Source organism: Littorina saxatilis, linkage group LG2 (assembly GCF_037325665.1).
Source record: "Littorina saxatilis isolate snail1 linkage group LG2, US_GU_Lsax_2.0, whole genome shotgun sequence".
NCBI classification, from domain to species: domain Eukaryota; kingdom Metazoa; phylum Mollusca; class Gastropoda; order Littorinimorpha; family Littorinidae; genus Littorina; species Littorina saxatilis.
Genome location: NC_090246.1, coordinates 28260503 through 28284153, shown reverse-complemented (window position 1 = coordinate 28284153; position 23651 = coordinate 28260503). Strand labels below are relative to the sequence as shown.

At 39.3% G+C, this 23651-nt stretch overlaps 1 protein-coding gene across 3 annotated transcripts in view; it reads right to left on the bottom strand.

Moving 5' to 3' along the window:
* The window catches only part of LOC138958662 (uncharacterized), a 131492-nt gene that overhangs the window by 11026 nt on the left and 96815 nt on the right, over positions 1-23651 (bottom strand). For all 3 annotated transcript variants that reach the window (XM_070329888.1, XM_070329887.1, XM_070329886.1), the window contains exons 60-70: positions 23346-23525; positions 22804-22959; positions 22330-22482; positions 21226-21393; positions 19982-20146; positions 19097-19255; positions 18369-18530; positions 12703-12861; positions 11952-12131; positions 11307-11465; positions 8052-8225 (exon numbers count right to left, since the gene is read on the bottom strand). In XM_070329888.1, coding sequence (XP_070185989.1) covers positions 8052-8225; positions 11307-11465; positions 11952-12131; positions 12703-12861; positions 18369-18530; positions 19097-19255; positions 19982-20146; positions 21226-21393; positions 22330-22482; positions 22804-22959; positions 23346-23525 — 1815 coding nt within the window. The remainder of the gene's footprint in view (positions 1-8051; positions 8226-11306; positions 11466-11951; positions 12132-12702; positions 12862-18368; positions 18531-19096; positions 19256-19981; positions 20147-21225; positions 21394-22329; positions 22483-22803; positions 22960-23345; positions 23526-23651) is intronic.

The window sequence follows — 23651 nt, the reverse complement described above, 5'->3', positions numbered from 1 at the left end:
TAATACCAGGAGGAGAGATATCTCATGCCAAACACCTTCGTCCCACGCCAACAGGATCAGAAACAAGGAACTTAGTCGATAAATATCGACAGGGGGCGGACAAATGGTTTACATGTGAAATGTGTGTATATGGGTGTGGTTCTGAAACAAACAAACCATGTGAACCCCCCCATCCCACCGCTCGCGGGCTGAACGACTGACGTCACATGTCGCTTCAGTCTTTTCCTGAGAAGAACACCGCGTGTACATAATACACAATTCGATCGCGTAGCACTGCCAATGCACATTTTCGCAACGAAAACCGTGCTACTGTTTCTTGTGTGTTAAATCTGAAAGCAATATAAGTGAACGAACAATTGAAAACTGATATCACGTTACTAAACTCCCAAAAGTAATAAATTACTTCTGACTGCGGTACACAATACGGCAGTCACCTCTGCGAATGCTGTCGAAGAATCTAACCGAAAGTAAACATTCTGGGAATCTACGCGCATCGGCCTTGACGCAAGTTCAATACTGAGGCAATGAGCGCGCCGCGGCGAAGTTGGCCGCTGTAAGTCTCGCAGCGCTGGCTGGCTGAGCGAGTTGCGTGTCCATCCTTTTTTGGTCCAAGCCGCACCCAAGACCGGATTAGTAGGTGCTTGATTTTGGTATTTTGATTTTACATAACATTAAACCTTTCTTGGGGTTCATGGTCATGGCAACAGCCATAATAATATTATATCATGTATAATATTACATTTCAGCATATTTGAATTACATGTCATCATACCAAACTGTCATACATTTTTATTCCTACATCATTCTGATTGATCACAACCAAACCTACTATCAGTGGACACATCCAAATGTAAGCGCCTGTTCTTGACAACTTTTAATCGATCTAAAAATAGCAACTTGCTGGGCCCTCTGCCGCCAACAGACACTGTTTGGCCTGTAGGTAAAATGTACAATGTATTTTCTGATTTGTGCACAAAAGCTTTATTTCTTTTTTCTTTTTTTTAACATAACAATGTTTAATGTCACTGTATGTTTAAAAGACCATGGTCATATTTGTAAAAAAAATGTTAAATTAGAAAATAAATAACATTTTGGTTCATGATTTTTCCTACACCTGTGCTAAAAATAAGAAATAAAAATGTCGGGTATATAAGTCTCTCAAATACAGCTAGGTATGAATGGCTCGGTTTGAGTTTGTTGCAGTTGACCCTGCACAATGCGACATAACCTGTTTTTGTTGAACAATTTTGACGTCACCCCTCCCATAGGGTGACGTATTTCACAACTTCCTGTGTTACACAAACTCTGTGATGACCAATTTTGACGTCACCCCTCCCATAGGGTGACGTATTTCACAACTTTCTACAGATGAACAATGTTGCCTTCACACCTCCCATAGGGTGACGGATGTCACAACTTCCTGTGTACACAAACTGATGACGTATTTCACAACAAAATGGCGCTGCCCATGGTCAACCTCTAAACTATCCGTATAGAATGGGGGCGTCCTCGCCCCCATAATAATCAGCTGCTCTAGTTCCATTGGCTTTCAAGAAAAATCTTATTTTTCTCGTTATTGACCTGAACCCGACACCTCTGTGCCTTGTCTAGAAGTCATAAAACCCTAGAGTTGAAATTTTAAAAAAACCAGTTTCAAAAACGTAAAGGAACAGTAATGCTTTTTACATTTAGTCAAGTTTTGACTAAATGTTTTAATATAGAGGGGGAATCGAGACGAGGGTCGCGGTGTATGTGTGTGTGTGTGTGTGTGTGTGTGTGTGTGTGTGTGTGTGTGTGTGTGTGTGTCTGTGTGTGTGTGTCTGTGTGTCTGTGTGTCTGTGCGTGTGTGTGTAGAGCGATTAAGAGTAAACTACTGGACCGATCTTTATGAAATTTTACATGATAGTTCCTGGGTATAATATCCCCAGACGTCTTTTTTTTAATTTTTTTATAAATGTCTTTGATGACGTCATATCCGGCTTTTTGTAAAAGTTGAGGCGGCACTGTCACACCTTCATTTTTCAATCAAATTGATTGAAATTTTGGCCAAGCAATCTTCGACAAAGGCCGGACTTCGGTATTGCATTACAGTATGGAGGCTTAAAAATTAAATAATGACTTTGGTCATTTAAAATCTGAAAATTGTAATTAAAATTATTTTTTATAAAACGATCCAAAATAACTTTTATTTTATTCTTCATCATGTTCTAATTCCAAAAACATATAAACATGTTATATTTGGATTAAAAACAAGCTCTGAAAATTAAAAATATAAAAATTATGATTAAAATTAAATTTCCGAAATCGTTTTAAAAACAATTCCATCTTATTCCTTGTCAGTTCCTGATTCCAAAAATATATAGACATGATATGTTTGGATTAAAAACACGTTCAGAAAGTTAAAACGAAGAGAGGTACAGTAAAGCGTGCTATGCAGCACAGCGCAACCGCTACCGCACTAAACAGGCTCGTCACTTTTACTGCCTTTTGCACTAGCGGCAGACTACGGTCATTGTGAAAAAATGCAGTGCGTTCAGTTTCATTCTGTGAGTTCCACAGCTTGACTAAATGTAGTAATTTCGCCTTACGCGACTTGTTTTTACATTTAGTCAAGTTTTGACTAAATGTTTTAACATAGATGGGGAATCGAGACGAGGGTCGTGGTGTGTGTGTGTGTGTGTGTGTGTGTGTGTGTGTGTGTGTGTGTGTGTGTGTGTGTGTGTGTAACTGTCTGTGCGTGTGTGTGTGTGTAGAGCGATTCAGACCAAACTACTGGACCGATCTTTATGAAATTTGACATGAGAGTTCCTGGGAATAATATCCCTGGACGGGTTTTTTCATTTTTTCGATAAATACCTTTGATGACGTCATATCCGGCTTTTTGTAAAAGTTGAGGCGGCAGTCACACGCTCATTTTTCAATCAAATTGATTGAAGTGTTTGTAAAGCAATCTTCGACGAAGGCCGGACTTCCGTATTGCATTTCAGCTTGGTGGCTTAACAATTAATTAATGACTTTGGTCATTAAAAATCTGAAAATTGTAATAATCTTTTTTTTTAAAAAACGATCCAAATTTACGTTCATCTTATTCTACATCATTTCCTGATTTCCAAAAACATATAAATATGTTATATTCGGATTAAAAACAAGCTCTGAAAATTAAAAATATAAAAATTATGATCAAAATTAAATTTCCGAAATCGATTTAAAAACAATTTCATCTTATTCCTTGTCGGTTCCTGATTCCAAAAACATATAGATATGATATGTTTGGATTAAAAACACGCTCAGAAAGTTAAAACGAAGAGAGGTACAGAAAAGCGTGCTATGCACCACAGCGAAACCACAACCGCGCTGAACAGGCTCGTCAGTTTCACTCCGTTTTGCACAAGCGGCGGACTACGGTCATTGTGAAAAAATGCAGTGCGTTCAGTTTCATTCTGTGAGTTCCACACCTTGACTAAATGTAGTAATTTCGCCTTACGCGACTTTTTTTTTTTTTTGGACGAATACTTGACTCCCACTGTTACCTGGATATTTGACGAGGGTCAACCAGAACTCTGTAAGTTCTAGAAGCAAACAAAGGATTGGACGTTTTAATTTTGAAAGTTCTAGATATTATTGTCCAAGAAAATTATTATTTCCTACTTTTTAACTCCACCGTGACCTTCACTTTTGAAAGGGTTAACCAGATATGTTTCATGACGTGATGTCATCAGATCCCAAAAGTTTGTAAACATTTTAAAAGGTATAGCTTTTAAACGTAAAGTTTGAAATAATCATTTGTCCATACTGTGACTGGAACTTGACACCAAGGCGACCTTGACATTTGACAAGAGCAAACCTGACTGTGATGATGTCGGGAGCTGAGGTAATCACACGCTGAGAGTGTGTACGTTATCAAAGACCTAGAGGAACAAATGCTGACCCATTTTTGCCACAGGTAATATGAACTAGCCTACAAAATGTATTATCTGCAGCTCTCGCCCCATTATAAGCAACTGACATTTGTCGACCACTTTTCCCAAACTCGACCCCACTGCGACCTTGAAATACGATCAGAATTCGTCTAACTTGGGTAGTGTTCAGAGATCAACGAACCCTGGAAGTTTGTGAAGACTGATATAGCTTCAAAAACATCGACCATAATGTTTTTCTTTACCCCAGTTTTATCCCACTGTGAACTTGAAACTTGAGAAAAGTCAAACACGCTTGGGTTATGGCTGGGGGCCGTCAAACGGCGAGAAGATTCACAGTTTTAGCTTTAAAAAGGTTACAGAAATTAATAATATTGCAGATTCTGATCCCAGCATTACCCTACCGTGACCTTGTAATTTGATGAGGGTCAATGAGACTTTAGTCATGTCTCAAGGTTATCAAACCGGAAAAGTATGCACAGTTTCAATGCTCCTGCTTGAAAATAAAACTGTAATGAATTGACTATTTTCCCATTTCTTAATGTCGATCCTGCTGTAACCTTCTTATTTGACAACGGCCAGACAGATTTTGTGTTATGTCTGGAACATAGCCATCAGGTCCTAGAGACTTGTACAGATTCAAAGATCTAGCTTAATAACATCAGAGAAAAGCAAAACATTTAGTTTTTCGTCTATGCACGGCCTAACACTGGTCATTACAACTACTATCCTCATTGCTCAGGCAAGTCAAACATGTTCAAGAAAATAATAACGGTCTCTTTTTTTACATTTAGTCAAGTTTTGACAAAATGTTTTAACATAGAGGGGGGAATCGAGACGAGGGTCGTCGTGTATGTGTGTGTGTGTGTGTGTGTGTGTGTGTGTGTGTGTGTGTGTGTGTGTGTGTGTGTGTGTGTGTGTGTGTGTGTGTGTGTGTGTGTGTGTGTGTGTGTGTGTGTGTAGAGCGATTCAGACTAAACTACTGGACCGATTTGTATGAAATTTTTCATGAGAGTTCCTGGGTATGATATCCCCAGAAAATTTGTTTTTCCTTTTTTTCGATAAATGTCTTTGATGACGTCATATCCGGCATTTTGTAAAAGTTGAGGCGGCACTGTCACACCCTCATTTTTCAATCAAATTGATTGAAATTTTGGCAAAGCAATCTTCGACGAAGGCCGGACTTTGGTATTGCATTTCAGTTTGGAGGCTTAACATTCAATCAATGACTTTGGTCATTAAAAATCTGAAAATTGTAATTAAAATTATTTTTTTATAAAACGATCCAAAATTACGTTTATCGTATTTTGCATCATTTTGTGATTCCAAAAACATATAATCATGTTACATTCGGATTAAAAACAAGCTCTGAAAATTAAAAATATAAAAATTATGATTAAAATTAAATTTCCGAAATCGATTTAAAAACAATTTCTTTTATTTCTTGTCCGTTCCTGATTCCAAAAACATATATATATGATATGTTTGGATTAAAAACACGTTCAGAGAGGTAAAAAGAATAGAGATATAGAAAAGCGGGCTTTCCTCCTCAGCGCAACCGCTACCGCGCTTTTCTGTATTGTTAATTTCCCTGCCTTTGCCACAAGCGGTGGACAGACGATGCTACGAGTGTACGGTCTTGCGGAAAAAAATTCTTTGCGTTCAGTTTCATTCTGTGAGTTCGACTGAGCTTGACTAAATGTTGTATTTTCGCCTCACGCGACTTGTTTTATGTAAACTCAACACCACTGTGAACTTCAAAGTTTTTTTTTAATTTTCTTTTTCTTTATCTTTAAATGGGAATCAGCTTTTCTTCTGATATATTAGGGCTTACAAACGGAGGTGCCTTAATTTACGTTCCTTACAAAAATATCTTCACACATCAACACTTTTTCAAAATCGTGCAAAATAAAATAAATTAATCGATAAGTAAATCGAAAAATATATCAATCAATACTTAACAAATAAATAGGTATTCAAATTCATAAAATGGAAAAGCTAAACATAAAATGACAACAACTTTAACCTAAACACCTAATTTAACAAAACAAAACTAACACATTTTTCAATATTGAAAACATGTTGAACAGTCTGACTTTCTTTTATTGTTGGCATTGTTGGCTTTCTTATTGTCTATTACAGATGTATTATTCGGAATCGAAAAATGTCAGGAATCAGCGTTAATTAACCATGTTTTATTGATAGCAAAAATGTGCATTAGCAAAGTTAAGAAAACTAAATCGCATATTCCATTGGAAATTGTATTTCAACAAGAACTTGCGCTACGAAAGGTTTATCCCCATTGTCCTTGTTAGATTGTTGTTGAATTAAAAAGTAATTTAATGGAAATGTAACCTGTAATGTAAAAGAAAACAAAATTAAAATTTCATTGAAAAAAAAGACCAATGAAGAAGGATATGCTCACCGCCCAAAAAGAAAGAAAAAATAAATAAAGAAAAAAAGACGAAAGAGGCAAAAGAGATGGGTTGAAGCAGCCTTGCATGCAACTGAGGTCAAAAAAAAAAAAGTTCTTACAATTATTTTCTTTTTTCTTTTAACATTATTGAATAGAAATCGAACAACTTAAATTTATACTCTTTTACTCTCTTTTAATTGTTTATAATTTATTTTATTTTTAAATAACTATCATTATTAAATACCTATCTGTAAACAGTTTTTTGATCTTATTATTATAACTATTATCATCAACATTTTTATTATAATTATTAATATTATCAATGTTATCATTCATTAAATTTCTTAATCTCCGTTTGCTTGTCCAATCTCCGCTTCCGGCAGTTGTGTCATAATTTTCCCACTTTATTTTATTTTTTTCTCTCTCCAAACACACCTTGAGTTTACCATATATAACATTATTGTTATTTTTCTATCACACAAACATCCCACGTTCACTCATGTTTTGCACGAGTGAGGTTTTACGTTCTATGACCGTTGTACCCCGGCCCGCCATTCAGGCAGCCATACGCCGCTTTCGAGGGAATCTTGAGGTTAAACTCCTTGCTCACAGAGAGTTGGCCAGCCACAATCGGCCGCCAATGTATCCAAGCACTGCGAATTGTTATGTCTCACTGATTATACTCAGATGAGTAAATTGTGCCACAGAAGTGTCATTCTATTACAGATAAAAAGGTGGTCTGTTGGATGAGCAACAGAATGTTTGGGTCTTCTGTAAATAAACATTTTAGGGAGACCGGCAAGTACCCCTTGTAACAGTGTGTACAGTGTACATATAACCAAACGTTGTAACTCGTGCGAGTAGATCACAACTATTAGAACCATAGCTTCCGTGTATGAACTTAGCACACACATCTTCCAGAAAACTAAAAGTGAGATAGGACGAGATAACTTAATTTGCAAACCCTGTGATACAAGCGTATGCATTAAGAAACCCTGAACAACAGATTGATGAACCAGCGACCTACTGAGTACAAAACAAAAAAGTCCAATTCATACCCCCATACACCCTCCCTCTTCCTCATATTGAAAGTTTGGCAGATGGACAAACCAACTTTCAATATCCATTTTCCTACCATCAATGCAAACTCTGACAATGTACTGCTTGTGACCAAATGAAATACCGGCACGGTTGGCCTAGTGGTAAGGCGTCCGCCCCGTGATCGGGGAGGTCGTGGGTTCGAACCCCGGCCGGGTCATACCTAAGACTTTAAAATTGGCAATCTAGTGGCTGCTCCGCCTGGCGTCTGGCATTATGGGGTTAGTGCTAGGACTGGTTGGTCCGGTGTCAGAATAATGTGACTGGGTGAGACATGAAGCCTGTGTTGCGACTTCTGTCTTGTGTGTGGCGCACGTTATATGTCAAAGCAGCACCGCCCTGATATGGCCCTTCGTGGTCGGCTGGGCGTTAAGCAAACAAACAGACAAACAAACCAAATAAAATCTACAAAATAAACTTAACTTGAACTCATCCTATCCCTAGGCATACTTCAGTGGTACCTGCGACGTGAGGCCGCTCTGATGAGAAGACATCTCGAAAGTCTGTAGTATCTTTGTCTACCATTTTGTTCAATGTGGGAACACCTTTGGCTATCTCTCAAAGAGTGTCCTATCATCGCTGAATACCAATGTAAAATACAAAGAGATGGACACACTGACCTGTTCCTTGTGCCTCTTCGACGCAGATGTCCTTTCCTGGCGTGATTGTAGTTGTACCTGAAGGGCACCTGATGCAGTCTGTGTCATTTGGTGACGCCTTGCGGTAAAAACCAATTTTACATTCCACGCATGTCCCGCTGGCCTGCATGTACGCCTTTCCATCGGGGCAGGTGACTGAAATAGTTGGATACTGACTAAAGCTGGGTGTCCTTTGGCGCAAATCTTGCATGATGTGTACACAAGATCATATGTCAACAGATGTGCAAGTGTGTCTTTCTGAATGTCCAAATCTGACATGAATCTGTATCTGAAGTAAACCAACCGTTCAATAGTAGCCTAATAGGACAGCCCGCTGAAAGTACTCTACTTTCAACAACAACTTCCACAAAACAAGAAGACTAATATTTACAACTCCTTGTAATAGTGACAATGCATGATAAATAAGACAAAAGAAGTCAAACACACACATATACACACACTTATACGTAAGAGCATGGTCTCATAACACAGGTCAGCAAATGGAGAGACGTAATTGTATCCAAGGTCTCCAATTCGAGTTCATACCCACTGACTTGCTTATATCTTCTTTTTATATTTAGTCAAGTTTAGACTAAATATTTTAACATCGAGGGGGAATCGAAACGAGGGTCGTGGTGTATGTGTGTGTGTATGTGTGTGTGTATGTGTGTGTGTGCGTGTGTCTGTCTGTCTGTCTGTGCGTGTGTGTGTAGAGCGATTCAGACCAAACTACTGGACCGATCTTTATGAAATTTGACTTGAGAGTTTCTGGGAATGATATCCCCGGACTTTTTTTTCTTTTTTTCGATAAATGTCTTTGATGACGTCATATCCGGCTTTTTGTAAAAGTTGAGGCGGCACTGTCACACCCTCATTTTTCAATCAAATTGATTGAAATTTTGGCCAAGCAATCTTCGACGAAGGCCGGACTTCGGTATTGCATTTCAGCTTGGTGGCTTAAAAATTTATTAATGACTTTGGTCATTAAAAATCTGAAAATTGTAAAAAAATTTTTTTTTATAAAACGATCCAAATTTACGTTCATCTTATTCTTTATCATGTTCTGATTCCAAAAACATATAAATGTTATATTCGGATGAAAAACAAGCTCTGAAAATAAAAAAATATAAAAAATATGATCAAAATCAAATTTCCGAAATCGATTAAAAAACAATTTCATCTTATTTCTTGTCGGTTCCTGATTCCAAAAACATATAGATATGATATGTTTGGATTAGAAACACGCTCAGAAAGTTAAAACGAAGAGAGGTACAGTAAAGCGTGCTATGAAGCACAGCGCAACCGCTACCGCGCCAAACAGGCTCGTCACTTTCACTGCCTTTTGCACTAGCGGCGGACTATGTTCAGTTTCATTCTGTGAGTTCCACAGCTTGACTAAATGTAGTAATTTCGCCTTACGCGACTTGTTTACATTTAGTTAAGTTTTGACAAAATGTTTGAACATAGAGGGGGAATCGGGACGAGGGTCGTGGTGTATGTGTGTGAGTCTGTGTATGTGTGTGTGTGTGTGTGTGTGTAGAGCGATTCAGACTAAGCTACTGGACCGATCTTTATGAAATTTGACATGAGAGTTCCTGGGTATGATATCCCCGGACGATTGTTTTCATTTTTCGATACATGTCTTTGATGACGTCATATCCGGCTTTTCGTGAAAGTTGAGGCGGCACTGTCACGCTCTCATTTTTCAACCAAATTGGTTGAAATTTTGGTCAGGTAATCTCCGACGAAGCCCGGACTTCGGTATTGCATTTCAGCTTGGTGGCTTAAACATTAATTAATGATTTTGGTCATTAAGAATCAGAAAATTGTAACAAAAAATATATTTTTATAAAACGATCCAAATTTACGTTCAACTTATTCTTCATCATTTCCTGATTCTAAAAACATATAAATATGTTATATTTGGATTAAAAACAAGCTCTGAAAATTAAAAATATAAAAATTATGATCAAAAATATTTTTTTTGAAATCAATTTAAAAACACTTTCATCTTATTCCTTGTCGGTTCCTGATTCCAAAAACATATAGATATGATATGCTTGGATTGAAAACACGCTCAGAAAGTTAAAACGAAGAGAGGTACAGAAAAGCGTGCTATCCTTCTCAGCGCAACTACTACCCCGCTCTTCTTGTCAATTTCACTGCCTTTGCCACGAGCGGTGGACTGACGATGCTACGAGTATACGGTCTTGCTGAAAAATTGCAGTGCGTTCAGTTTCATTCTGTGAGTTCGACAGCTTGACTAAATGTTGTATTTTCGCCTTACGCGACTTGTTTTGTTTTACAGCGTCAACTACTGTCTTTTAGCATGCTCACTTGCTGATATAAATGTCAGAAGAAGGCTGGCGACAGTATGAATACGTATTCACAAACACAAAATTCGCATAATCGGTAGAAGAGGGTATATGTGGCAGTCAATAAGGGGACTAAAAGAGATAGATATATTTTCGCCTTCATAGCGAATGCAGAACATGATAAACATTTAGCTTGAGAAGTATTTGAAATCATAATATGTAGACAGGGAAAACAATGAACCATCCAAAAAGTCAGCTGTTGCGCCATTTGAAGTTTGACCTAATACTCAATAACCAGGAAATCACGACATTTTGTTGCATTTTGTAATTTGCGCTTGCGCATGCTAGCGTGTGCGTGCATGTGTGCGTGTGTGCGCTTGTGCGTGTGTTTGTGTGTGTATGTGTGTGTGTGGGTGTGTGTGTATGTGTGTGTGTATATGTGTGTGTGTGTGTGTGCGTACGTGTGAATGTATGTGTGTTTGTATGTATAGATGTGTGTGTATGAGCCTGTGTGTGTGTGTGTGTGTGTGTGTGTGTGTGTCACAGTGCGTGTGTATGTGTGTGTGTGTGCGTGTATGTGTATGTGTGTGTGTGTGTGTGTGTGTACGTGCATGCGGGTGTGCGTTTGTATGTGTGATCTGAACAACGACCACGAGACCACAGGGTGTATGAAACACAGATGTTACCATCATATTAACAAACAAGATCGAAAGGCAGAAACAGGTCAATGAAGAACAAAAGTAGAATAAGACTGAAAAACCAAAACAGTAAACAACAGAATAATAAATGAAAAATAACAATAATGCCTGCTGGTAGAACAGCAAACAGCCGTATCCTGTATGCCCATTCTTTGCAAAAGAAGTGAAACGCAACATAAAGCATTAAAGCGAAATGTTTTAGACGCATTGAGCGCGATACTCACGAACACAGTACTTGCTGTCATCGCGGCCAGGGAGAAGTGTGGTGTTGCCCTTATCACAAGAGATGCATGACGTCTGACTTTTCTCCGGCTGGTAGGTTCCCACTTCACACTCTTGACATCCGCCATTAGAGGACCTAAAGGAACCCGCAAGGCAGTCAGCTGCACACAGGAACACCAAGAATAGGAACTGAGACGATGCTTTTGCAGCAGTTGTAAACCATTCCATACTTATAATTTTCTTTGGAGGGGGGTGGGGGTATTGACAACGGAATGTATTTAAAGTAGTTTTCACTTCGCGAAGGATATGCATCTCCATTGAATTTGATACGCAGTCATAGCTTCTATCTAATTGCCATCCGAGCTTCTAGATTGTTCAGTTCATCCACCTCCGTTTGGGCGCTGTCACAAAAGCTTCTCACTTGATGCCATGTAAGCTTCTACATTGCTCCCAATAAGTTTTCTTTGACAACGGTAAATCTTCATTCACAGAAACCTGACCATGTCATGTGTTACATCAGGTTTATGTAACTGCAAATATATACATGAAAAACTGAAACAAGACAAAATAGATCCATTAAGATATGACACTCCCAAAAGATCACAGCAAGGTTTAGAATCTGCAAAAAGAGGGAAAGGAACACTCACGAATACTGCAGGAACTCAACGTCTCTGCTCCAGTGGTGCTTGTGGTATTACCCTCTGGGCATGCGGTACATTCAATTTCAGCTGTTGTGTTGGTGCCGGCTTTACCATTGTAGGTACCCAACGGGCAAGGCATGCACATCCTGGACGTCTTGTTTAGGAACTGGCCACTGGTACAGATGGCTAGAAGAAACAAGGACAGCAAACTTTTTTTTCTTGCCAGAAAGAATGTACACAGCTGACCTTTAGCTATTAAATGCACACACGCATGCACACACTCTTGCATGTGCGCACAAACACAGACACAGACACACACAGGCACACAGACACACACAGACACAGACACAGACAGATACACTCACAGACACACACACACAGATACACACACACGATTCCACGCTCTCTCCGCTTTCTTGCAATAATCAAACCAGACACATTCCAGAAACGATACCAAAAACAAAAAAATAAACACAAATACAAATACAGGAAGTGCAATTCAAATGACCATGACCGGGGGGGGGGGGGGGGGGGAGGGGACGGGCACTATTGTAGCGATAACTAAAATCTATGCATGGACGGCAATGATTGTAAAAAAGTCCACGTGGCGGAACAAGCCTCAAGAGAAGATAATAGCAACACGAGGGATAAACATTGGTCAATGGTAAACAACGCACACTGTTATTATAAACAAGCTAGCTAAATTAGAAAATGAATGTATATAGTACAACAGCCAATTAACAGGTTGTCGACTCACGTTGGCACTGTTCCGCTGATGTGGATCCTGTCGCCAGTGTGGTGTAACCGCTGTCACAAGCTTTGCAGGCGTTGGCGTTATCAGCTGATTGATACTGGCCATGGGGACACTTCTCACAACTGTCCCTGGCCGTTGCAGCAGAACCAGATGGACAGATCACTGCACATAACAGGCGGGCACATTGTAGACGGGTACATTGTAGACGGGCATATTGTAGAGGGGCATATTGTAGACGGGCACAGCGCACACAGAGGCACTTGACTAGGATCATTCTTGTGAATATTCACAAGCATGTTTATCTGACGCACGTTTCAAAATACCAGTCGCCTGTTCTTCTTTCAAGCAACAACAGTGCATACACTGCTGAGGACGACAATTTTATTCGGCCAGGGAAAAGCAAAAGCAGGAGAATGATATTTTTACATTTAGTCAATGTTTTAACGTAGAGGGGGGAATCGAGACGAGGGTCGTGGTGTATGTGCGTGCGTGTGTGTGTGTGTGTGTGTGTGTGTGTGTGTGTGTGTGTGTGTGTGTGTGTGTGTGTGTGTGTGTGTGTGTCTGTCTGTGTGTGTGTGTAGAGCGATTCAGACTAAACTACTGGACCGATCTTTATGAAATTTGACATGAGAGTTCCTGGGTATGAAATCCCCATACGTTTTTTTCATTTTTTCAATAAATGTCTTTGATGACGTCATATCCGGCTTTTCGTGAAAGTTGAGGCGGCACTGTCACGCTCTCATTTTTCAACCAAATTGGTTGAAATTTTGGTCAAGTATTCTTCGACGAAGCTCGGACTTCGGTATTGCATTTCAGCGTGGTGGCTTAAAAATTAATTAATGAATTTGGTCATTAAAAATCAGAAAATTGTAAAACAATTTTTTTTTTATAAAACGATCCAAATTTACGTTCATCTTATTCTCTTAGTATCATTTGCTGATTCCAAAAACATAGAAATATGTTATATTTGGATTAAAAACAAGCTCTGAAAATTAAATATATAAAAATTATTATCAAAATTAAATTTTCGAAATCAATTTAAAAACACTTTCATCTTATTCCTTGTCGGTTCCTGATTCCAAAAACATATAGATATGATATGTTTGGATTAAAAACACGCTCAGAAAGTTAAAACGAAGAGAGGTACAGAAAAGCGTGCTATCCTTCTCAGCGCAACTACTACCCCGCTCTTCTTGTCAATTTCACGGCCTTTGCCGTGATACTCCGTCACGGCGGAGGGCTGACCGTGCACCCAAAAGCGGACTCAACCAAATGGGTATTTTTTGAAAGCTTGGGGCCTGCCGAACATAACAATCGATGTTAACAAGAAATATTCAAGGGCGCACTTTCTCTTTTCAGTCAAAATTCAACTATACCCTGAAGAGTGATGCACAAGCATTTCGGACGCTTGCCTCTGAAAAAAGAAGTTCTCAGCCAAATTACGAACTCGAACTGGTACGTTTTACATATAAATGTGTTAGTTGGTATCTTTTGATTATCACAAAACAATTTTCGACTGCTTTGGCCGAGGATGCTGGTGACAGTATCATTATTATGAACCCTACCCTAAATCCAGGAAAGACGTCGTCCAAAATGTAGGTAAGTTTTCATTAAAAATAATTTCACACAAGACTAGTATTGTTGTTTGGCTTCAATGGATATATTTTCGTCAAATATGATGTCTTTACATAATATCTGTAAAATATGAATGGATTTGAACCATATACTATGTCACTATGACCTTCCAATCTTCCTAACCCCCAGCCCAGTAAAGCGTGCGAGACGTTTCCTGAACAAATGTCGCTTTGTGGTGCGAGTTCAGTGTGACATGATTAGTTTCCAGAACCCCATTTCTGACTTTCGAAGTTTATCTACATACATTTAGCAATGCACGAGCAAAATATGACAACTTAATGGTGCCTTTTGGTTTAATGCTATGGTAAAAATTCTTGTGATAGTGTTTACAGCTTGAAACAAAACATAACAGAGCGGAGTAGTCTTCCTCAATCTGGTTCAGAGCATAATGTATTTCTATTTTCAGAGGTAGCATTATTTCTGATAAGAGCTAGAGCCAAAATAATGATGCTGAATATTTGAAAAATGAACTTTGTGACTCATCTGAGTAGCAGAAGAGCTTTCGTGATCGTCAGCGTAAGGCTGGCTGTCTTCAAGGCAATTCCTAGATGAACAACTTAACACTGCGTTCGATTATTCGCCCGTTTCTTAAGCTAGAGCTTTGAAACTTTACACGCGTCTAGGGCTACATGAACGCTTTACAATACATACAATATAGTTGACTCTCGCGTTATTTAAAGGTCACAACAAGGTCATTACCAGGCAAAAACGAGGGAAAACCGACGGAAAGTACCATTTTCTGCAACTGTTTGTTAGAAAAAGCTTTCAAATTCAATTTTTTGGGGGGGATTAACGCATCTCTAGACATGACAATCTTCCGATTATCAGACATCAATTGTGGAGGTCACGACAAGGTCATTACCAGGCAAAAACGAGGGAAAACCGAGGGAAAATACCATTTTCTGCAACTTGTGTGAAATTAAAAGCTTTCAAACTCCATCTTCTTCTGGTATTGGCGCATCTCTAGGCATGACAATCATCTGATTAACAGTCCTCAATTTTCAAGGTCACTACCAGGTCATTACCAGATAGAACCGAGAGAAAACCGAGAAAAAATACCATTTTCTATAACTTTTTTGTAAGTAAGAGCTTATAAACTCCATCTTCTTCTGGGATTAGCGCTGATTTCTATGACCCTGAAGTCCGAGGAAAGTTTTCTTGGCCCATGCTAGTTTGAAGGTCATGACAAGGTCAAGTTTACACGTTTTCTATTTGTGTTCGGCTATTTTCTAAGCTAAAGCTGTTGAGGCAGATTCATGACATCTTCCTTCGCCCACAGGGGCTCTAGGGGGGTGGGCGGGGCTGGATGTAATAGGGGTAGAAGAGAAGGGGAGAGAGAAGAAAAAGTCAATGTTAAGGTGTTCATCTACCGATAGCCTTGCGGTCTGCAAGCCTGACTCTGAGGATCACACCGGCTGTCCTGGCACTCAGACGAGTCATAAAGTTGATATATTTTCCGTCGTTTTACCCAGTAATGACCTTGTTGTGTGACCTTTAAATATTACGAGAGTCAACAATATTTGTTTCATGTCTTATAATGCCCTACACGTGTGTAAAATCCCATCCTTGTCATGACCTTCAAACATTGCATGGGTCAAGAAAACTTTCCAAAGACTTCAGGGTCATTGAAATCAGCGCTAATCCTAGAAGAAGATGGAGTTTATAAGCTCTTACTTACAAAAAAGTTGCAGAAAATGGTATTTTCCCTCGGTTTTCCATCGGTTTTATCTGGTAATGACCTTGTTGTGACCTTGAAAATTTAGGACTGTTAATCAGATGATTGTCATGTCTAGAGATGCGCCAATACCAGAAGAAGATGGAGTTTGAAAGCATTTACTTACACACAAGTTGCAGAAAATGGTATTTTCCCTCGGTTTTCCCCAGTAATGACCTTGTCGTGACCTCCACAATTCATGACTGTTAATCAGATGATTGTCATGTCTAGAGATGCGCTAATCCCAGGAAACAATTGAATTTGAAAGTTCATTCTTACAAACAGTTGCAGAAAATGGTACTTTCCCTCGGTTTTTCTTCGGTTTTACCTGGTGATGACCTTGTTGTGTGACCTTTAAATATTACGAGAGTCAACAATATTTGCGTTATGTCTCATAAATCCCAAGACGTGTGCAAAGTTGTAATTAAGCTTTAGCTTCGAAAATAGCTGACGTCCAGAAAGTATTTTATTTGATCGTAAAAGATATTCCCAAATAGAAAACGTGTAAATTTGACCTTGTCATGACCTTCAAAGTAGGCATGGGTCAAGAAAACTTTCCTCGGACTTCAGGGTCATTGAAATCAGCGCTAATCCCAGAAGAAGATGGAGTTTATAAGCTCTTACTTACAAAAAAGTTATAGAAAATGGTATTTTCCCTCGGTTTTCTCTCGGTTCTATCTGGTAATAACCTTGTTGTGACCTTGAAAATTGAGGACTGTTAATCAGATGATTGTCATGCCTAGAGATGCGCCAATACCAGAAGAAGATGGAGTTTGAAAGCTTTTACTTACACACAAATTGCAGAAAATTGTATTTTCCCTCGGGTTTCCCTCGTTTTTACCCGGTAATGACCTAGTCGTGACCTCCACAATTGATGTCTGATAATCGGAATATTGTCATGTCTAGAGATGCGTTAATCCCAAGAAACAATTGAATTTGAAATCTTTTTCTTGCAAACAGTTGCAGAAAATAGTACTTTCCTTCGGTTTTCCCTCGGTTTTGCCTGGTAATGACCTTGTTGTGACCTTTAAATAACGCGAGAGTCAACTATATTTTACGTATTGTAAAGCGTTCATGTAGCCCTAGACGCGTGTAAAGTCTCAAAGCTCTAGCTTAAGAAACGGGCGAATAATCGAACGCAGTGGTTGTTCATCAAGGAATTGCCTTGAAGACAGCCAGCCTTACGCTGACGATCACGAAGGCTCTCTTGCTACTCAGATGAGTCACAAAGTTCATTTTTCAAATATTCAGCATCATTATATTGGCTCTAGCTCTTATCAGAAATAATGCTACCTCTGAAAATAGAAATACATTATGCTCTGAACCAGATTGAGGAAGACTATTCCCATCTGTTATGTTTTGTTTCAAGCTGTAAACACTATCACTAGCAATTTTACCATAGCATTAAACCAAACGGCACCATTAAGTTGTCATATTTTGCTCGTGCATTGCTAAATGTATGTAGATAAACTTTGAAAGTCAGAAATGGGGTTCTGGAAACTAATCATGTCACACTGAACTCGCACCACAAAGCGACATTTGTTCAGGAAACGTCTCGCACGCTTTACTGGGCTGGGGGTTAGGAAGATTGGAAGGTCATAATGACATAGTATATGGTTCAAATCCATTCATATTATACAGATATTATGTAAAGACATCATACTTGACGAAAATATATCCATTGAAGCCAAACAACAATACTAGTCTTGTGTGAATTTATTTTTAATGAAAACTTACCTACATTTTGGACGAAGTCTTTCCTGGATTTAGGGTAGGGTTCATAATAATGATACTGTCACCAGCATCCTCGGCCAAAGCAGTCGAAAATTGTTTTGTGATAATCAAAAGATACCAACTAACACATTTATATGCAAAATGTACCAGTTTGAGTTCGTAATTTGGCTGAGAACTTCTTTTTTCAGAGGCAAGCGTCTGAAATGCTCGTGCATCACTCTTCAGGGTATAGTTGAATTTTGACTGAGAAGAGAAAGTGCGCCCTTGAATATTTCTTGTTAACATCGATTTTTATGTTTGGCAGGTCCCAAGCTTTCAAAAAATACCCATTTGGTAGAGTCCGCTTTTGGGTGCACGGTCAGCCCTCCGCCGTGACGGAGTATGAGCGGTGGACTGACGATGCTACGAGTATAGTTACGGTCTTGCTGCATTGCATTGCGTTCAGTTTCATTCTGTGAGTTCGACAGCTACTTGACTAAATGTTGTATTTTCGCCTTACGCGACTTGTTTAAAATTATAATTCCAATGAAAATATTCCGTTTTGCAAATCATGCACTCATAGTTCCAATGCCAAGCTTACACTCACCGTAACAGTCTGTGCTACTGTTGGACCCAGCATCAGCCGTGGTATAGTCGGCAGAACACATGGAGCATTCTGTCTGTCCCTCACTTTCCTGGTACTGCCCCACAGGGCACTGCTCACACATGTTGGTTGTGTCGTTCCGATACAAGCCCGCTGAGCACACAACTGCAAACACGACTTTTGATGTACATACATTTTACGTCCAATGTCACGAGCGCTAGCTTACACCTCGGCTGTTAACTTTATTTTCCTTAAATCTCAATAACAACCACTGGTTCCATTGAACAAATGTGTTCATTTTTTCACGAAACAGGCAACCTGGCCTCTTATAAGTTCAGAAGTATTTCTCATGGAAAGGAAGGATGTCCACCACTGAGACATCTTTCGGATGTGTCACAGGTTGATGAGCACATATAGATTGGTATTCATATTTCGTGTAAAGAGGGGCTATGAAAGGAGGCGAGCTTAACCCTAACTTCAACAGATCTTAACTAACACTTTAGTAATACGCCAAGGTGTTTAAAATATCCATTGAAAAGCACAGAAATCCAATTCCCCAGAACTGAATATCTAAAAAAAATAAAAATTTAAAACCACACACACAACAATCCGGTGAAAGCAAGACTGAGTTTACAGGCTAATTGTAAACACAAGTAACAAAAAAGCTCAAACACGGTTATTCAACACATTGAAATACATGTAATCCAAACAAAAAGACATCTTCAACCTACTTTTACAATCGTTTTGATTGTCAGCACCAGTACCACCAGTTGTGTAACCAGTAGGACACATCATGCACTCTGTCTGTCCTGTTTCATTTTGGTAGAATCCCACTGCACAGTTTACACATTGGTTGACCATGTCCCTATATTGACCCACTGGGCAAATATCTGAAACATGAAGCGATAGAAGCAATGAGCATAAGCACAATGGGCACCATTCACATACTTAAATCACGGAAGGCAATGCAAAAGACTGATGCCAGTAAGCTGTCTGTCAAAATGTGTTTGCTCAGTTATGATTGTCTTAATCCCATACAGAATTTATACATTCCTAAAGCTCTGCAAATAGGTGCTGCAACCGAGAATTGGTCTGAAATCTGGTGAACCTTTGGGAAACGCTTTTTACCTGAAACTCATCAAAAGTCTATGGTGGCCTTTATATTTATTTCTGCTCATCAATCTGCTTTTCTAATAAAATCATTGTAAGTAATTCGAATTTATTGTTTCACTAATGCCTTAGTGTTGCAACAATTTACACTTGTTTCCTTTGTGGACATCATATAGTACCACAGGTACATCCCCATTTTAAGAAATCCAAAACGTTTCAAATCAAGAATAACAAAAACCCAAGAAAGGTTACATTTGTGGAACGTTTTGTTCAGGACAAAACAAAAATGGGTCTGATAAATTGAATAAGATAACAATACAAATATACTTACAAGAAATATAGAGACTCACCTGCAGTCTCTTATTCTTATTCTTGGTCAATTAAACGCTAATATGTTGTAACCCTTTCTACTTTTTGTGATTTCTATGTTAAGACATCTATTTAAAGACCTCATTTTCATTATGTGTTTATTCGCGTTTCTACTGCGCTGCGTATGCTACACTCACTGAGAGAACACTGGCTGGCCTCTGTACTGGCCACACTGTCTGTAGTGAGGCCAGCACTACAGTCTGTGCAGTTCATGTTACCAGTGGCATTCTTATATTTCCCGACAGGACATGCCAGGCAGGGCAGTGTATCATCAGGGGAGTAGAAACCTTTGTCACATTTTGCTGGAAATACACACACACAGGTTCACAACATTAGCTTTTTATACAGGAAGGAATCTAAAATTGTTTCATGCAAACGTTTTTTGTTGTTGCCTAGATGCGATACCCCCCCTCCCCCTTCTTCTGGTGCCTCAAGCTGTTAAAATACTACAACATTAAAAGCACGACACACATTTTTCGGCGACCAACAATCTAGGTACCCATATCTATTCTCTAAGTGGGCCACGTGCAGGGGCGGACGAGGGGGGGGGGGGGAGGGGTTTCTGGGGTTTCTGGAAAAAAAAACAGCCAAAAAATAAAAATATTTTTATGGTGCATTTCTTTATTTTACATTGAGTTTCAATTTTTGGGGTATTAATCAGTGACAAAATCTGCTGCCTGAAACTGGTAATGATCATCCTCAGAATGCACCAGATTGCACCATTTTGCATCCTTTTTTTCAACATTTTCCGGGGGGGGGGGGGCATGCCCCCGGACCCCCCTAGCAAGCTAGGCGCCTTCACACCCATATCTTCACTATATACTTTTGGAACCCCCCCCCCCCCCCTAAAATGAACTGATCCGCTCCTGACGTGTAAATCACGTGAGAAAAAAACAACAACACTGGTATGCAATAATCGGAAGAAAAGAGATGGGTTGTGTGCGTTATGTACTGCAGTATGTTGCATGCATGAATGTACGGCCATTAGAGAGTCTACATATCCTACACAGTATCCTTTGTACAATTTCACAAGCACCACAAAAAATACTCACAGTAAAGGATTATAATATAACAAACATTTTAAGGGAAAGGGAGCAATAGCTGATGAAGGGAATTACCCTGAAGTCGCCCAGGAAAGCAATTCCCTTCATACGAGGTGTTTTCATTCATTATTAATATCTGATTAATACGCATGCGTCTAGAGACATATCAAGCCAACATGTAAGAAACCTTACACTGAAAGTGCAAATGGACGTTAACTGTTCACAACTCTTGGACTAATTCAGTATGCAAGTATACATAATGGCATCAAATCTTCACGTAGCCCAAACACTGGCATGGTCAACTCATTTTATGACTTTCCACAAAACATGGCGTTTACCTTTGTTGCAGTCTCCCACGGATGTTGAGGCCACTCCAGCAGTGGTCGTGTTTGTGGGACATGGCATACACTCAGTGGCATTTGCTCTCATGTCCTTGTATGTTCCCATTTCACAGGGATCACAAGGAGGGCCTGCAGCGTTGTACTTGAATCCTTTGTCACAGAACACTGTGGAAAGCAAAACAAAACCACTTAAACAGTCAATGCATCGACACAAAATCACAAATAATTCTACTCTTTTGGAGTAATATTATGGAAGTATAAAACAAGAGAGAGAAACTAGAGTACGACTGCAGTAAGATCTTGTAACAAGGGAGTTTTAGGAAACGTTCAAAACACAATGAGAGTTGAACAAGTCTCTCGACACCTCATGCTAATTTCAATGAGCATGCGCTGTCGTGAGTGAACGCAGTCCCTTCCCTATCAGATAAGAATGAGCTTGAAGCAAACTGCTAAATTTACTAATTCACTTAGCTTCCTCTCTCACTCAATATGCAGCATTGCCCAAGTGATAAATCTCCTTTCCACCAAAGGCACAGTGTTTCGCTGTTTCTTCTAATCTGTTTTTTCGTGGATTTCTGTGAACATCTATTTTAACAATATAGTACCATATATATGCCTTGAAAAGCACCAGTGTTTGATGGCCATTCTCTCGGTGCTTGCCTTAAATCAGCCACTGTTAATTACCCAACAACAAGATGCAGCAACAGTTCTAACTAAGCTGTAAATTGGGCAACATCTTTTTTTTATAGTGAGATGTAAGACATTTGATTACCTGAAAACAGCGGATTTATACTTGCCTCTTGAACGAAAAAAACTACAATTTGATTCTCCTCATGCATTCATGAAACTATATATCATCCTTTGTTCATCGGCTACACTGGCAATGGGGCACATGGACACTATAAATGCGGGCAGAACTCACATATAATCTTATCAGTTAACTGGTTATGAAGAATTTTCTGCAGGGTATACTGCAAAACTTGTGCACTGCAAATAAAGATAGCTGGGTAGAAACACCAAACTCTGGAAACAAAGTATAAACACTTAGAAAGATAAACAAGATAAATACTACCAAGATTTAAAAAATAGGCTGTCACATACAGACATCACAGTCGGTCCGGACATCGTTAGCAGTGAAGTTCCCTTTGCACTGGTCACACCTGCCAGGACCTGGAGTTTCCTTCACATGGTCTTCTCGACAGGGTATGCAGTTTTCTGAACCGACCTCTTGCTCCTGTCCAGTAAAGCAAGATACTGCAACATGGAGTGAACGGCACACATGACTGCTTGAACCTTCAAAGGCCAACATCTGCATGTATGCGGGCGTGACAAAATTAATGTATCTCTTTCTTTTCGTGCCTGAACTACATCCGGTGTCGCTGGCAACACTAAATTTAGCTCTGTGGCCTACTACTATAATAAGGCTTTGGAAACAGATGTTGAGCTTTCATGTAAAGGGAAAAGCATTATTGTATGCGCAAGAAAGCATACCGAATCATCAGAATATATTCAGTGTGTTCAGAGCATACCTCAAATTAAACAATCTTCGAGCATAAAAGCATCACAACAACATACTTGTGCATTCATTTGCATCAGCTTTGCCTTCCCCAGATGTGTTGGTGTTTTCTCTGCAAGCTTTGCATGTTGTCTGGCGCGGTATGTCTTGGTAGGTTCCAACAGGGCAAGACAAGCAGCCAGAGCCACTGATGTACATTCCAGGAGGGCAGTCTCCTGTTGACACAACACCAAACAATAGGAAAAGTCACTTTTCTTCACACATCACTTAAAATAACTCAAAAGAACACATGTTTCTAAAAAAAAAGTCTGTGCAGCTTAGTTTCTGCTAAAAACAAAATACGAATAACAAAGCAAGAAGCCAAACCTGAGCGAGCAGGTAACAACAACAACAACAACAACAACAACAACAACAACAACAACAACAACAACAACAACAATCCAGTCATCAAAGAGAAAAAAGACAGACTGAAATATAAACATTCACTACACAATTAACGATCCCCTTATTTCCAATAATATCCATTCAAAGTTACAAATACGCAAAACAAAATAATTAAAAACAAATTCAATACACAACGAATAAAGGAGAACAAACTTACGCAGGGTGCAGTTATCAATGCTGGTGGCCCCCATCATCTCACCCACAGTAACATAGCCAACAGGGCAAGCCTCACACTGCTCGAAGCGCTGAGTGTCGTTTCCCGTGTTGAACGTGCCCAGGGGACACAGCTGACAGGACATCATGGTCATGTTGTATTGGTTGCCAGCATCACAGACAGCTGTGAACACACATGAACTTAATTATTTCATAAAGCCAACATAGGTCACAGCAACTTGTTCACGATCACATAACAACTGTCATAAATTCATCACTAGCTTCAACCCAAGAAAACAAGCAGCAACAG